This window comes from Octopus sinensis, linkage group LG10 (assembly GCF_006345805.1).
Source record: "Octopus sinensis linkage group LG10, ASM634580v1, whole genome shotgun sequence".
NCBI classification, from domain to species: Eukaryota; Metazoa; Mollusca; class Cephalopoda; order Octopoda; family Octopodidae; genus Octopus; species Octopus sinensis.
In genome coordinates this window covers 14,238,504-14,255,278 of record NC_043006.1, presented here as the reverse complement: position 1 = coordinate 14,255,278, position 16,775 = coordinate 14,238,504, and the positions used below count along the sequence as shown (strand labels likewise).

Below are 16,775 nucleotides of genomic sequence, written 5' to 3'. Positions count from 1 at the left end.
GCAATTTTGGAGGAGGGGATAAGTCAATTACATTGACCCCATGTTCAACTGGTACTTTTTTTTATTGACCCCATAAGGATGAAAGGTAAAACTGACCTTGGTGAAAATTGAACTAAGAATGTAAAGATGGGTGAAATGTCTCTAAGTATTTTGTCTGGCATGCTAATGGTTCTGCCAGCTCACCACCTTGTGGAGGCACATGGCCTAGTGGTTAGAGCAGCGGTCTCGTGGCCTAGGGATCGCGGGTTCGAATCTCAGACCGGGCGATGTGTATGTTTATGAGTGAAACACCTAAGCTCCATGCGGCTCTGGCAGAAGGTAATGGCAAACTTCTGCTGACTCTTTCGCCACAACTTTCACTCACTCTTTCCTCCTTGCATCTTGCAGTTCACCTGCAATGGACCGGCGTCCTGTCCAGGTGGGGAACCTATATGCCAAGGAAACTGGGAAACTGGCCCTTATGAGCCAGGCATCGCTCGAGGAGGAACAAACAAAGCAAACAGCTCACCGCCTTGAAGACATACAAAATATCGGCAGCAGAGGTAATAGTGATGATAGTGGTGGTGAAAGAGGTAATGGTAGTAGTAGTAGTAGTAGTGATGGTGGTGGTAGTTGTAGTGGTAGTGAAAGTAGTGGTTGAGGTGGTAGTGGAAGTGGTGATAATTGTGATGGTGGTATTGTTGGTAATGGTAATGGTAATGGCAGTGGTAGTGATAGCTCTGATGGTAGTGATGGTGGTGGTGGTAGTTGATAAAAGGACAGTGATGGACAAATCTCACGAGAAAAGACGGATTAAACAACGAACAAATTCAACACATTCATTTTCAATTCTTTCTTTATTCAAAAGAAATTCCAAGTGTGGTCTGCATCACAGAAACATTCCAATACACATGAAGTAACAAGTTACAGCAGAATATTTCGAAGGGTTTTAGATACTTGTCTTATCGTATATTGTCCATAAGACTTACATTAAATTTGATTGGGACTTTGTATGTTTGTAACAGGGATCAGAAGGCTGCATGTTCAAATCACGTCGGGGGTCACCAATTGCAACAGGGATGAAGGTCTCTGGAACACTTGAGGGGTGCCGGTCTTATCCTGTTACGTTAAATTATTTTGTCGAAAGGAAAACCAAGACTTCGAATATCTTCAACAGCAATAAATAATATTTATTTTTCTGGATTCGCAATAATATATATACATAGGCGCAAGAGTGGCTGTGTGGTAAGTAGCTTGCTTATCAACCACATGGTTCCGGGTTCAGTCCCACTGCGTGGCATCTTGGGCAAGTGTCTTCTGCTATAGCCCCGGGCCGACCAATGCCTTGTGAGTGGATTTGGTAGACAGAAACTGAAAGAAGCCTATCGTATATATATATATATATATATATATATGTATGTGTGTGTATATGTATGTTTGTGTGTCTGTGTTTGTCCCCCTAGCATTGCTTGACAACCGATGCTGGTGTGTTTACGTCCCCGTCACTTAGCGGTTTGGCAAAAGAGACTGATAGAATAAGTACTGGGCTTACAAAGAATAAGTCCTGGGGTCGATTTGCTCGACTAAAGGCAGTGCTCCAGCATGGCCACAGTCAAATGACTGAAACAAGTAAAAGAATAAAGAAAAGAATATATTTCTTTCAGAGCGAACCAGTAGCCATGGCCCATGAAACTAGTCACATTAGTTAACTTGTGTGAGCCAAATGCTGTCTCATTCCAGCATAGAAGGGCTTCTCTACGTGTTGGCTTGCTTGGGAGACCCACGAGGTCATGTCCACTCAATTCGGCTGCAGCTTCGAAAAAGACAGATCCAGTGGGAAATCCTGCTGTTGGTAGTTCTCTGCACATGCGCATGAGGGAGCTTCCGGCGGCCTACCGGAAGAAATCCAACTCTGCGCATGTGTGCTGAAGACTTCCAAAATGGTGTCACTACATGTTTATGCAATAATGTCAAAGGAATCTTCCCACCAAATTTCCAAAGTTTGTTAAATCATGATGAATTTTAATGGAACTGAAAACTTCTTGGAAGGATGAGGTTAAGATTCAAACTGTTAAACTTTCCATATATATTAGAACTAGGAGGAAGCACTCTGTCGGTTACGATGACGAGGGTTCTTGTTGATCCAAATCAACGGAACAGCCTGCTCGTGAAATTAACGTGTAAGTGGCTGAGCACTCCACAGACACGTGTACCCTTAACGTAGTTCTCGGGGATATTCAGCGTGACACAGAGAGTGACAAGGCCGGCCCTTTGAAATACAGGTACAACAGAAACAGGAAGTAAGAGTGAGAGAAAGTTGTGGTGAAAGAGTACAGCAGGGATCACCACCATCCCCTGCCGGAGCCTCGTGGAGCTTTTAGGTGTTTTCGCTCAATAAACACTCACAACGCCCGGTCTGGAAATCGAAACCGCGATCCTATGACCGCGAGTCCGCTGCCCTAACCACTGGGCCATTGCGCCTCCACATTCAACTTTCCATATATATTAGAACTAACAGATCATTTCAAAGAAGAATTAATCATGTAACACTCCAATAACAAAGAATATAAGAACTCACGGATATTTAAATTAGATTTATTAGTTTTGATACAGAGAATAAGAGACAGAATATTACAACTTCCATTTTATAGTTCCTGAGAATTTAGCTTGAGCGACACTGAGATCAATACTTCTGTCTATATGCATATGTGAACATTACCTGTTTTGAAAACTTAATAAACAGTCAACTATTTCAGTAAATTCTTCAAATACCCAACATATAAATTCCCTTTCAGATATGTTCATTTTCTTTTGTTTTTTTGATTTCTTTGTAGCACCATAAATGCCATCATTAGTCAGAGCTACAACTATTAAGTTCTTCATATTCAATCTTCCAGTTTCTGGCTGTTAACAATAGATTCCTGCTTTTCAAAGAGTCAAATTTATATAATATGTATTCTACCGAGGTACTTACTATGAAATAATTTCATTTGTATTTTCACAAATTTGATTTTTACAAGAATTTCTCTTTAACCCTTTTGTCATCACAATCCTCTTGAAATATATTGTCTTTGATTCACTTAACTTTGAAAATAATGAAGAATTTAACAAAATATCTTCATCAGCATTAAACCAGTGTTTGGAACATAGATCAACATGAAATTCTGATGCAAGGTTTTACAGGGAGTATCCTTAAACAAGAGACAGTATAGGGTGGGTTGGTATCAAAAGGGTTATAAGGGCTATAAGGTGGTGAGGTGGCAGTAACGTTAGCACGCCGGGCGAAATTCGTAACCGTATTTCGTCTGCCGTTACGTTCTGAGTTCAAATTCCACCGAGGTCGACTTTGATTTTATCCTTTTGGGGTCGATTAAATAAGTACCAGTTATGCACTGGGGTTGATGTAACCGACTTAATCCGTTTGTCTGTTCTTGTTTGTCTCCTCTGTGTTTAGCCCCTTGTGGGTAGTAAAGAAATAGGTATCAAAAGGGTTACATTATATTTTTTAACTTTTGTTTTATTTTCGATAGATGTGTCCTTAGAATAGAATGTGTGGATTTCTTGCCTCCAGCTTTTAACCCCTTACCCAACAATTATTTTGAAAATAAATGTATTTTTTCAGACATATTTTTGAATTGTTTTATTTTACTATGTTTTGAATGGTGATTTCGAGGTATATTTCAAACCTTATTTATTATGAATTTTAATTCAATAATATTGATTTTAAATTACCGCTTTGGGCAGAAACGAGTTAACCCGTTTTTAGACGAAGGAACTCATTTGCTGTCGATTTTGGTGAGTCTATCTTTTGACGAGTTAACTCGCCAGAGATAGAAAAAAACGATTTCGGTCAAAACGAATATATTCGTTTCTGCCGGGTAAGGGGTTAATTTGTAAAGTTTCATTCTGTTTTCCTTTCCTGTTGTTATATGGTATTCAACCCTTTAGCATTCAGATTATTCTGTTGATGTAACACTTATTAATTCACAGTCTTTTGAGTTAATCCTGCATCATCTTGTAGCTTCGAGATTTCGATGATGTAAATGTTTATTTCTAAAATGACATGGTAACATAAGTATGAGGGGCTGGATCTGGCCAGTTTGAACATAAAACAGGTAGAATGTTTGGGCCAGATATCGCCAGTTTAAATGCTAAAGGTGGAATTTCTCTAAGCTATACTTCCATTCCAATCACGGCAATTTTAATAAATAACTTCTCCTTGCACTAAACACTCTACCACCTGTATATTTTTATATATACCCTGCCAACATCTGATTTTGTGATGTACTCTCTATATAATGACGAATTCTTGGTTAAATGATCATCATTAACATTATTATTATTTCATTAATAATATTATGTTAGGATAGGTACTTTCACTAATTGGGAAAACATATTTTTAAATATACAAGTATACAGTTCATAATTTAAAAAAATCAGTCACTTAAATACCAATATCCGCTTTAAATTATTGAAATGCTATCCAAGAAGTAAGAATAGATCACCACACTTAGCTTTTATGTGGAAGTCGAGGTAATGTCCGCCACGTATTGGGCCGATGTTTATTGCCCCGATCTGTTTTTTCTGTTTATGAGCAGCCAAGAGAATTCTGTAGCTAGAATAAACCTAAGAGAAAATACAAACACTTTAGAATGGTAACAACGTAACACAAACCCCACCCAACAAAAAGAACATGCAACATTTTTAAAAGCAATAATACCTTAAACATTTTGTTATTATATTTGTTGAAATATATCCTTTTGTTTTAATTGATTTTCAAAATAATTAAGAACGTAGCACCATCTGTTCGTGGCCGTTGCCAGCCTCGCCTGGCCCCTGTGCCAGTGGCACGTAAAAAGCACCATCCGATTGTGGCCGTTGCCAGCCTTGCCTGGCCAAGTGCCGGTGGCACATAAAAAGCACCATCCGTCCGTGGCCGTTTGCCAGCTCTGTCTGGCTCCTGTGCGGGTGGCACGTAAAGAGCACCCACTACACTCACGGAGTGGTTGGCGTTAGGAAGGGCATCCAGCCGTAGAAACACTGCCAGATCAGATTGGGCCTGATGCAGCCTTCTGGCTTCACAGCCCCCAGTTGAACCGTCCAACCCATGCTAGCATGGAAAGCGGACGCTAAATGATGATGATGATGATGATGATGATGATAAAATAATCAAAATATATACAAATGTATAAAAATATCAAGTATAAAATGTGTAATTACAAATATAAATAATATACTATATTATAAATGAGTTTTATGAAAAGAAATAATAAACTATCAAACCTTTTATAAGCTATAGAAGTCACATAAATGTGTAAGAGGGTATATAAATACATAAACTCCTTTATCCTTTGATTCTAAATTCCATCCCTGAAGTTTATACTACTTATCCCTTTGGTTTTTCATTATATTCCCCCTTAATAATAATAATAATGAAATTATTGTATACAGTGCTCAGGTGCACCACAACTTGTCAAAAGAGTGCGTATAAAGTATACGCAGTAATGTACAAATGTCTGGAAAGCGAACAGTGTATGAGTCAGATACATGCTTGCATGTATCTGATATGATAATCAAAATAAGTAATATGTACATTACTGCATATGCTTTATATGCATACTTTCGACAAGTTGTGGTGCACCTGAGCACTGTATACAATATGATAATCAAGGTAAGTATTGGCCACCCCTATCCTTCTTTCTTCCAATTATCACCCCTTCTCCATCAGGCATCCCCTTACTACTAACCCTACGCCTACCATTTTGTGTAGATAATGCTAGATATATGGTTCCAGTATATTGAGAGCCTAGCAGATTGTCTGACATGAATTGATTTATCACAAATTAACTGGAATGCAGTTGGCAACTCCCAACGGATTTGATTCTAAACGGTTGAAGACTACATTTTACATAAAGTCTTCTAAATGTAAGTAACTAGGTCACCATCTTTTTATCCTGACCCTTGCTATTTCCTCTGCTACTCTCTAAATTATAGTAGACTCAGCAAGGTATGCATTATTTTTTAAACTCGTTCTGCCACAGATATGACAAAAGGAAACAATGTAAATATTTGGAGTTCCATTATTGACGTGAATATGTCAAGGAAATGGTTGTGCGCTTTATGTTTGAAGTCTATGTGGTTATCTGGCGAGAAAGGTTTCTTTCAAATGATGTAATGTTTTCATTTGTAGTGACGCCATATTGAAAATCTCCAGCATGCATGTGCAGGGTTGGAGTCTTTCGGAAGTTCCCTCATGCACATATGCAGAAAACTGGCAGCAGCGAAATTCTCTTGTATTATTCTCTTCGACGCTAGCAGCTGAATGATACAGATGTGTCTCCATCAGCTCTCTTGAGCTGCTACCCCGTGGTGCATCTCCACTATGCTTGAACGGGGGTAGGATTGACTCACTCCACTTGACTACTGCCGATAAGCTCCTAGGCTGCCGATTCGCCCAGAGGAAAGAAATGTTCATACTGCGAATCATAGAATAAATCACGTTGGGGTCACCAATTGTAACAGGATGAGAGATTCCCCGCACTGGATGGGTGTAGCTCGCATCCTTTACATTAAATATTTATCGAAGAAAGAGTCAAGATTTCTGATTAATTTCAACAGCTAGCGTCCAAGCGCATCTCCGCTATGCTTGAACGAGCAGGATTGACTCACTCCACTTGACTACTGCCGATAAGCTCCTAGGCTGCCGATTCGCCCAGAGGAAAGAAATGTTTATACTGCGAATCAAAGAATAAATCACGTTGGGGTCACCAATTGTAACAGGATGAGAGATTCCCTGCACTGGATGGGTGCAGTTCACATCCTTTACATTAAATATTAATCGAAGAAAGAGTCAAGATTTCCGATTAATTTCAACAGTATAAATATTTATTCCTTGATTCGCAATATAAACATTTCTTTCCTCTGGGCGAATCGGCAACCTAAGAGCTTGTCGGCAGTAGTCAAGTGGAGTGAGTCAATCCTGCCCCCGTTCAAGCATAGCGGAGATGCTCCACGAGGTAGCAGCTCGAGAGAGCTGACGGAGACATGTCTGTCTTGTTCAGCTGCTAGCGTCCAAGAGAGCGATACAAGAGAATGTCGCTGCTGCCAGTTTTCCGGAAGACTCCAGCCCTGCACATGTGTGCTGGACATTTCCAATATGGCATCATTGCACATTGATCAATTAAAGGAGTCACGTGAAACAGCTGTAATGAATTGACACCTGTACATCTCTGTTACTCATTTATAAAAAAAATAAATTATATATCTATGTGTGTTTTTATGTTTGTTTAAGTTGGTTTCCCACTGCTGCTTGATAACTGGTGTTGGGTTGTTTATGTTCATGTAACTTACTGACTCAGCAAAAAAAGAAAGGAGACCGATAAATTAAGAACCAGATTTAAAGAAATAAATGGTGAGGTTGATTTCTTTGACTAAACCCCTCAAGGCAGTGCCCCAGCATGGCCACCGTCCAATGCCTGAAACAAGTAAAAGACAATATACATATATATATATATATATATATATATATATATATATATATATATATATATATAGTAAGGAAAAGGAGAAGTTCTTAAGCAGATCAGGCTGAAAATGTCACTAGAAGCTGGGATCACCAAGCATAGATTGGCATATTTTGGTCATATTATGTGGAGAAAATCCCTGGAGAAGGACATCATGCTCGGAATGGTCAGTGGCAAGAGAGGAAAAGGCCGACCAAGAACCCGCTGGCTTGACACCATCAGGAGTGATACCGGAATGGACATGGCCAATCTGAGGGAAGCGGCCCAGGATAGAACTGACTGGAGGATACTGATCCAACGAGTGACCGAGAGTCGACTTTGACTGGGCGGATAGAGAGATAGAGAAGGAAAAGGCGGATAGAGAGATAGAGAAGGAAAAGGATTTAGTCAGGATTTTGGACAATTCTTTGTTTAGCCCTTTCATGCATTCATGAGGATTTAAAAAAAAAAAAAAATTTTTTTTCTTTTTTATTTGAAGAATCCTCATGAATAAAGAATTATCCAAAATTCTGACTGCCTCCTTTTTCTTAATCTCTCTATATATAAACGGCAGTTTGTCTGTGCGTGCTTCTGTGTGTCTGTTTGCTTGTACCCTCACCCTGACCATGGCTTTCAACCGATTCTGATGAAACTTGACACACACATAGCCCAATGTCATAATTCAAAACTAACGCAGCGAAAATTTTGAAAAGTTCCCCCAGTTCTGAAAAAAATCGATAAATTCGACATGGGGTCGAGAATCATAAACACAAACTGTCTAGGGGACGCAACTCCACCTTTTTTAATTTAAAATAAAAAATTTACCATCATTTTCTTCCATTTTTTTGCTATTTTTTGGCTATAACTCTCTAAAAATGCTTTATAGTTATTTCCCTTACAAACCTGAGCAACGCCGGGCGATACTGCTAGTATACAATATTTGTACATCACTTCAAACACTTTATACATGCGTACACACACACACACATGCTAGAGTGTTACTGGTCATATGACAGGTAAAATAGGAAGTATACTTTTGTCACCATGGATATTATCAAGAAATATACAATAATATATACATCTATATATATAAAACTCAACTTGAGTGTCTGTGTGTATATCTGTGTGTGTTTGTGTGTTTAACTTCCCGGCACATCTCCTCCTAGCCAACAAATCGTAGAACCACCAAAAATGGGTCACTTAAAGTTTAGGCGAATGAAAATTGACCTGCGCTATTTCTGTTCCGAAATTCATCCCGCGAGTGCAAAAATCGATAATGTGTTTGTTTAGGCCTTATCCCATGCATTGAATAGTGAATTTTACTCAGTCAGCTGTTTGACGTAAACTGTGTTCACCACGTGTGCAAGCATGCGTAAATTGCATGAAAAATAAAAAATCAAGATATAAAAACGAATCACTGTAAACATTGTAGAAATTCAGCAAAGAAATGAATTTTCGGGATGTAGCCTGGAGGGTTTTTCCATATTAATTTTTTGGACTTTGTGAACACATACCAATTGTTTTCATAACATTTTTAATGCTTTGAATTAAATGTGACCATTTTGCAAAGCCGGGCAATACTGCTAGTATATAATAAGTATAATTTGACTTTTATCAAACTTTTTACTGCTTCTGGAAACTGATGAAATAAATACTAATTTTCAAAACAAAAAATTAACATAGAATTAAATAACATGAATTTCTCATTTGTATAATTCCTTCCATAACAACTCTAACATTCCCCCTCCTCCTCCTTCATCTCCATGATATTTCCTCACTCACTGTGTGTACATGTGTGTGTAGAGTGTTTCTTTACTCATTACCTGTCACCAAGCATAGTATGTGCACTCATCTAGCACCTCTTATTTTAACCCGCTCTCTGCATCTCTCTATTTCTCTCTCTACTTTCTCCCTATACAATGTAAACCAGCCAACCAACATTTATATTAGCCATTATTACACACACACACACACACACACATGCATTTCTCAAACACCTATTTCTTGGATGTGTAAAACAATCTTACATTATTAGCTGAGAGCTGAAATGAAAGGACTTAAAGCAACATACCTGAAGTGATGTCCCAAGTATTAACAATGCATCACTTTCACTGATTTTGTCATATACAAAGTCTACCTTTGACTTTTCTACATTGTCACCAAAAAACACGACCTCTGGCTTCAACAAACCACCACAATTTGGACATGGCGGAATCTAAAAAAAAACAAACATACAAATGAAATTTAATTTTAACTGTTTACTAAAACAACTATCACTATATCCGATCAAATTTTTCAATGTAAAATGCTTAGAATTAGCAAAAAAATATCTTATCTCTCTCTTTCTCTTTCTCTTTTACTTGTTTCAGTCATTTGACTGCGGCCATGCTGGAGCACCGCCTTTAGTCGAGCAAATCGACCCCGGGACTTATTCTTTGTAAGCCCAGTACTTATTCTATCGGTCTCTTTTTGCCGAACCGCTAAGTAACGGGGACATAAACACACCAGCATCGGTTGTCAAGCAATGCTAGGGGGACAAACACAGACACACAAACATATATATATATATACATATATACGACAGGCTTCTTTCAGTTTCCGTCTACCAAATCCACTCACAAGGCATTGGTCGGCCCGGGGCTATAGCAGAAGACACTTGCTCAAGATGCCACGCAGTGGGACTGAACCCGGAACCATGAGGTTGGTTAGCAAGCTACTTACCACACAGCCACTCCTGCGCCTATCTCTGGCATAAAATGTCAAACTGTTGGATCAGTGAAAGAATGATAAAAGCCACTATTGGATATTAGCTGCTATTTCATTTTCCCTCAAAATAGCAGTTAGAGCTGATTAGCAACATTAAGAAATCTTTTTTTTTTTACAGCTCATGAACAGCCAGTATTTTTATCTCTCCATATTTTTCATTTCTTAATGACACTATAATGGCAACTTCTCTTGTTCCTTCAGTTTCCTTTTTTGTTGTTTGCTCCTTCTTGAGCCACGCCTGGCTCATAAGGGCTGGTTTCCCGGTTTCTTGGCGCATAGGTTCCCCACCCGGACGGTACGCCGGTCCGTTGCAGGTGAGCTGCAAGATGCAGGAGGAAAGAGTGAGAGAAAGTTGTGGCGAAAGAGTCAGCAGAAGTTTTGCCATTACCTTCTGTCAGAGCCGCGTGGTGCTTAGGTGTTTTGTTCATAAACACACACATCGTCCGGTCTAAGATTCGAACCCGTGATCCGTCAACGCGAGTTCGCTGCTCTAACCACCAGGCCATATGCCTCCACCTTCAATTTCCTTGGAAAACAATGGCAGTCTAACAATGCAAACAACATAATCATTCATATCATCACTTCACACAGGGGACCCTTTGATTTGGCTTTTGCAGCTTGGATCAACTTTGTGGCAAACAAGATATCCTCTGATACATGTCAGTTCCATCTACTGGTCAGTGTTTTGCCACCTGTTTTGGGCAGCAAAGTTAAGCACTTGGTTACTAGTCATTCAATCTACCGGTCGTACCAAAGTATGGAAGCAGAAATTTTGAGACATACTTTTATGTTCAAGTAGAAGAAATTCCATCAACTCCTCCATAAGGAAACACCAGGTGATAATCGACCTTCTCAACTGAGAAGAATGCATGATTTGGCTGAAGACAACCCATTCAAAGAATCTATGTTATGGTAATAATAAATCTCTGAACGAGGTATAAACAGTAGCTGCACGACATTGTGAAGTATATTTGCCACTTAAATGTGGCTAACCACTAAGGGTGGATGCTACTGTAGCTTGTAGACCCAGGAGAACATCTCCAGCTGGCTATTAACACACTTTCTGTGCCTTATCAATGTTTGCAAAGGGAAGCCATCCTTCCCATCGTCGACCTGATGTGATACACACAGACCCGAGTTTCTGGGTATTTACCTGTCATCAGTGCACGACAATCACTGGTCTTTGATGTGAAGGGGTCCCGATGCAAATACATATATCCTTTTTCCAGTGATGAAAAGTTACTAATCTCGAAAAAGTGTAAACAAGCAATAATAAGTCTCTGAATGAGTTATAAACAGTAGCTGCAAGACAATATGAAGTATATTCATCGCTGGAAAAAGGATAAATGTATTTGCATTGGGACCCCTTTGCATCGAAGACCGGTGATTGTCATGCGCTGATGACGGGTAAATATCCAGAAACCCAGGTCTGTGTGTATCACGTCAGGTCCATGATGGGAAGGATGGCTTCCCTTTGCAAATAATGATAGGGCACAGAAAGTGTGTCAATAGCCAGCTGGAGGAGGTGTCCTCCTGGGGCTACAAGCTACAGTAGCATCCACTCTTAGTGGTTAGCCACATTTAAGTGGCAAATATACTTCACATATGTTATGGTGGTTTTTCTTTTTCTGCCTTCCCCCTAATGCACAAACTATTTTAACAACCATAAGGGGGCAGAGTTCTGTTTATCAGTTACAGGAATTAGCAGATGGTATTATGGATATTCTATCTCCAAACACCAGTAATACTGAAACTTATTCTCTTGTATCTTTGATATCCTTCAAGCTGGCATTGTTTTGTAAGATGACTGGTGAGAAAATACAAACCCTAAAGGATAAGCTTGAGTTTCCAAGGTTCTGTCTGAGCTTGAATTCTTGAGGCTGGAGGTTTTTGAGAAAGAGATTTTACAGCATTTTCAGGAATTCTTCACCTTTCTGTTGGTATCACAGTCATTTTGGAAAGGACTTTCTTGCACTTTAAATCATCTACTCAATACCAGGGTGGAGGCACATGGCCTAGTGGTTAGAGCAGTGGATTTGCGGTCGAGGGATAGTGGGTTCGAATCTCAGACCGGACAATGTGTGTGTATATGAGCGAAACACCTAAGCTCCAAGCGGCTCCGGCAGAAAGCAATGGCGAACTTCTAATGGTGACTCTTTCACCACAACTTTCTCTCACTCTTTTCTCCTGCATTTTGCAGCTCACTTGCGACGGACTAGTGTCCCGTCCAGGTGGGGAACCTATATGCCAAGGAAATTGGGAAACTGGCCCTATGTGCCAGGCATGGCTTGAGAAGGAACAAACAACTCAAAACCAGGAACACTGCATTGCTAGAGGTTAAATGTGACCAGATCTCTTCTGGCTTTGTGTTTTGCATTCAAATGCTGCTGAGGTTGACTTTGCTTTTCATCCTTTTGCATTTGATAAAATAAGTTCCAACTGCGCACTGGGGGCAAAGATATCAACGTACCCCTTCCCCTAAAATTGCTGGCCTTGTGCCAAAATTTGAAACCATTATCATTATTGTTATAGTTAATAATAAATATTTCTTTACTACCCACAAGGGGCTAAACACAGACGGGACAAACAAGGACAGATAAAGGGATTAAGTCGATTACATCAACCCCGGTGCGTAACTGGTACTTAATTTATCGACTCCGAAAGGATGAAAGGCAAAGTCGACCTCGGCGGAATTTGAACTCACAACGTAACGGCAGACGAAATACCTATTTCTTTACTACCCACAATGGGCTAAACATAGAAGAAACAAACAAGGACAGACAAACAGAATAAGTCGATTACATCGACCCCAGTGCGTAACTGGTACTTAATTTATCGACCCCGAAAGGATGAAAGGCAAAGTCGACCTCGGCGGAATTTGAACTCACAACGTAACGGCAGACGAAATACTTATTTCTTTACTACCCACAATGGGCTAAACATAGAAGAAACAAACAAGGACAGACAAACAGAATAAGTCGATTACATCGACCCCAGTGCGTAACTGGTACTTAATTTATCGACTCCGAAAGGATGAAAGGCAAAGTCGACCTCGGCGAAATTTGAACTCGGAACGTAACGACAGGCGGAATACAGTTATGCATTTTGCCCGGCGTGCTAACGATTCTGCCAGCTCGGCGCCTTCTTATTGTTAATAATAAAGTTAATCTCATAAAGTTATCTTTGCTTTTCATCCTTTAGGGGTCAACAGAATACTATATCAAGTAAGGTGGAGGGTGAGGTCGATGTAATAAATTAACCCCTTACCCTCAAAAATTGCTGACGTTACTCTTTACTCTTTTACTTGTTTCAGTCATTTGACTGTGGCCATACTGGAGCACCGCCTTTAGTCGAGCAAATCGACCCCAGGACTTATTCTTTGGAAGCCTAGTACTTATTCTATCGGCCTCTTTTGCCGAACTGCTAAGTTATAGGGACGTAAACACACCAGTATCGGTTGTCAAGCAATGTTGCGGGGGACAAACACAGACACACAAACATATAATAATACATATATACATACATACATACATATATACGACGGGCTTCTTTCAGTTTCCGTCTACCAAATCCACTCACCGGGCTTTGGTTGGCCCTAGGCTGTAGTAGAAGACACACAGTGGGACTGAACCCGGAACCATGTGGTTGGTAAGCAAGCTACTTACCACACAACCACCCCTACACCTAAAATTTGTGTCAAAATTTGAAAGATTTATCAAAGTGGCAAGCTGGCAAATTTGCTAATGTGTCAGACAAAATGTTTAACAGTATTTCGAAAAGTACTATTAGTCAATATAATTGACTAACTCTTTCCTCCAAATTTTTGACCTTGCTTCTATATTTCTATATTTAAAAAATTCACTGTTTATGCTTTACTTCTGGGATATAGTTAAAAACCTGAAGTTATAAATACATAGATGTTTTATAGAGGCAGCGAAGTTACATAAGATGATTCCATAGATGTTATTGTCCTCACTGACCCAGTGAAACATTTGTGGAAAAAACAAAACATGTCAAGGAGAGCGCCTCTACGTGGTCGATAGATCTGCTAGAAATTGCAACCAAAATTTCTTCCAACATCACACAATCGTGTTAAAAATAGTAGAAAAAAAAAAAAAATACAATGTCTGGTGAAAGATGGATTTGTTACAGCTGGAGCACTTTTGATAATAATAAGTCTGCTCGTCAGAGCTGGCCGATGGGAGAAGAAGAAGAAGAAGAAGAAGAAGAAGAAGAAGAAGAAGAAGAAGAAGAAGATGATGATGATGATGATGATGATAAAACAGGTTTGGTTCTGACGAATACTGACCGAAACTTACATCAGATATGTGTCAGTGTATTGTTATTATATAGCCTCAGGTAAGCCCTAATCGAGCATACCTATGATCCAAGTAATTCCAAGCCTAGACCATGTTTCTTCTTCTTCTCCTTCTTCTTCTTCTTCTTCTTCTTCTTCTTCTTCTTCTCTTCTTCTTCTTCTTCCAGTCACAGTGTATTCCAGACTTACATAATTAAGAAGCCACAGTGTATTCCGAAGTTACATAATTAAGAAGTCACTTTGTCGAACGATATCATCTGGATCTTTGGTGCTTATACCCGAGTTCGAACGATATCATCTGGATCTTTGGTGCTTATACCCGAGTTCGAACGATATCATCTGGATCTTTGGTGCTTATACCCGAGTTCGAACGATATCATCTGGATCTTTGGTGCTTATACCCGAGTTCACTCTGTAAACATTCGGGTTACGTTTCCAGTTCTAAAACAACTCGCTTCCTTCATCCTAATTTAGGAAACCCTATAAAAAAAGTCTTGGACTTTACCCTTCCTTCTCTATGTCATATAAAAACAACAAAAGCGACAATACAAACAAAGGTATCCTTCTATTAAGACTGCGATGTTTGATTTGAAGGAGATTTGGCTGTACTGTTTAGCAAATTGAACAACCACACAGAATACTCCTTCCCTCATTGTTTATAACATTGATTTGTTCGTGCAATGTTTCGGTTATATAACGAAAGTGGTTAATGATAATGACCATAATTAAATAATTACTAGTGTGTCTGAACAACAAATATATTTCGATATACACAACTCGCGCCACCAAAAGTTTTTCGCATTTTGATAAAACTTCAGAACAAAAGAAATGTAGGCAATGTTTTCGAATATTTTGCAGGGCAGAAACGGTTTAGGAATCTAACATCTACCGAATTGTTTTAATTTGCATTATTATTAGCTTAAACTTACCTGGAAAGTCTGTACTAGTTCATCATCAAGCTGAACGTCTCCATCTGGAGCAATATCAATGGACTCAGCGTGCCAGTCAGGGTTCAAGTTGGTTAAAAGTACCTGCATTTCGGTCCGGGGCATCTTCATGTGGCAAGACAAACACTCGACACGATGGGAACAACCGTGCAGTTCTGTCAATCGTTTAGTACCAGCTTTTGAATGCAAAGCATCGACATTTTGTGTGATCAACCAGTGTAACTGGCCAGATTTTTCCCAGGACGATAGAACATAATGAACAGTATTTGGCTGGAATGAAGAAAACTGCGGCCAGGCAACGAAGTTCCTTGCCCAATACCTCTGTCGCCGGTCGGTATTTCTAAGGAACTCTTGGTATCGTATAGGCGTATGGTTGCTTCGTGCGTACATCCCGACTTCCTCCGATCGGTAATCAGGAATTCCACTTTCGGTGGAGACACCTGCTCCCGTCAACACGGTGATCCTTTTGTTGTTCTGCAGAAAATTCCTGATTATGTCGAGGTGGTGGTTTTCCACGGCCTTGCTTTTTGGAACGAACATACTCCGGTAACGCTTGAACACGAATAGATCATTGTTTCTCAATACAGAGAGTAAATTCGCACAGAAAGTATCCTTGATTGCTCTGGTGATCATTTTTGTGCGATAAACAGGACCCGATCGTCCGTTACATAACATCGAAAACTTACAAAAAAAAAACAGCAAAAGTTGTTTTGGTTAAGCCTTCTTAACCAAAAGGGGAAATAACTACGTCTTCCTTACAACAAAACCTGGAGTTGTCTTCCCATTTGCGAAAGGGTTAATAAATGACATTCTAGGCTGTACTTTTACTAATTGAACTTAGGCGTTTGACCCGAGCCAAAAAACAAAAGAAAAATAGTGCGGTAGGTGTAACACAACTTGCTCTAAACGAATATATACTATTTTTCTTTTCTTTCTTGGCTCTGGTAAGGCAATTCGGAACATTCACGATGGGAATTTTCCGAGGCCTCTCCCCCACCCCGCTTTTGCGAGCGCGCATTTTGTTTTCATATTCGTTTAGAGCAAGTTGTTTTGCACCTATTACACTATTTCTCATTTTTTTTTTTTGGCTCGGGTCAAACTCTTTAGTTTAACCCAAAATATCTTGTGTGCTGTCTGTCTTCTACGATTTAGATTCCTAACTACTCCCACATTTTGCGGTGCAGTTTAAGCAAAACCGGGTATCTTATAGTCGTGATTCATATCGAGCCCTTCTGGGTATTAGCGCGCGTCTACGATGAGTCT

The 16,775-nt window shown here is 39.6% G+C and overlaps 1 protein-coding gene across 1 annotated transcript; it reads right to left on the bottom strand.

Moving 5' to 3' along the window:
* Positions 1-3,865: 3,865 nt before the first annotated feature.
* Positions 3,866-16,294, bottom strand: LOC115216721 (NAD-dependent protein lipoamidase sirtuin-4, mitochondrial-like). The gene is made up of 3 exons (XM_029786260.2): positions 15,495-16,294; positions 9,553-9,696; positions 3,866-4,605 (listed from the first exon to the last, which is right to left on the bottom strand). The coding sequence occupies exons 1-3, from the start codon at positions 16,185-16,187 to the stop codon at positions 4,459-4,461; spliced, it is 984 nt and encodes a 327-aa protein (XP_029642120.2). The 5' UTR covers positions 16,188-16,294; the 3' UTR covers positions 3,866-4,458.
* Between the last annotated feature and the right edge of the window lie 481 nt (positions 16,295-16,775).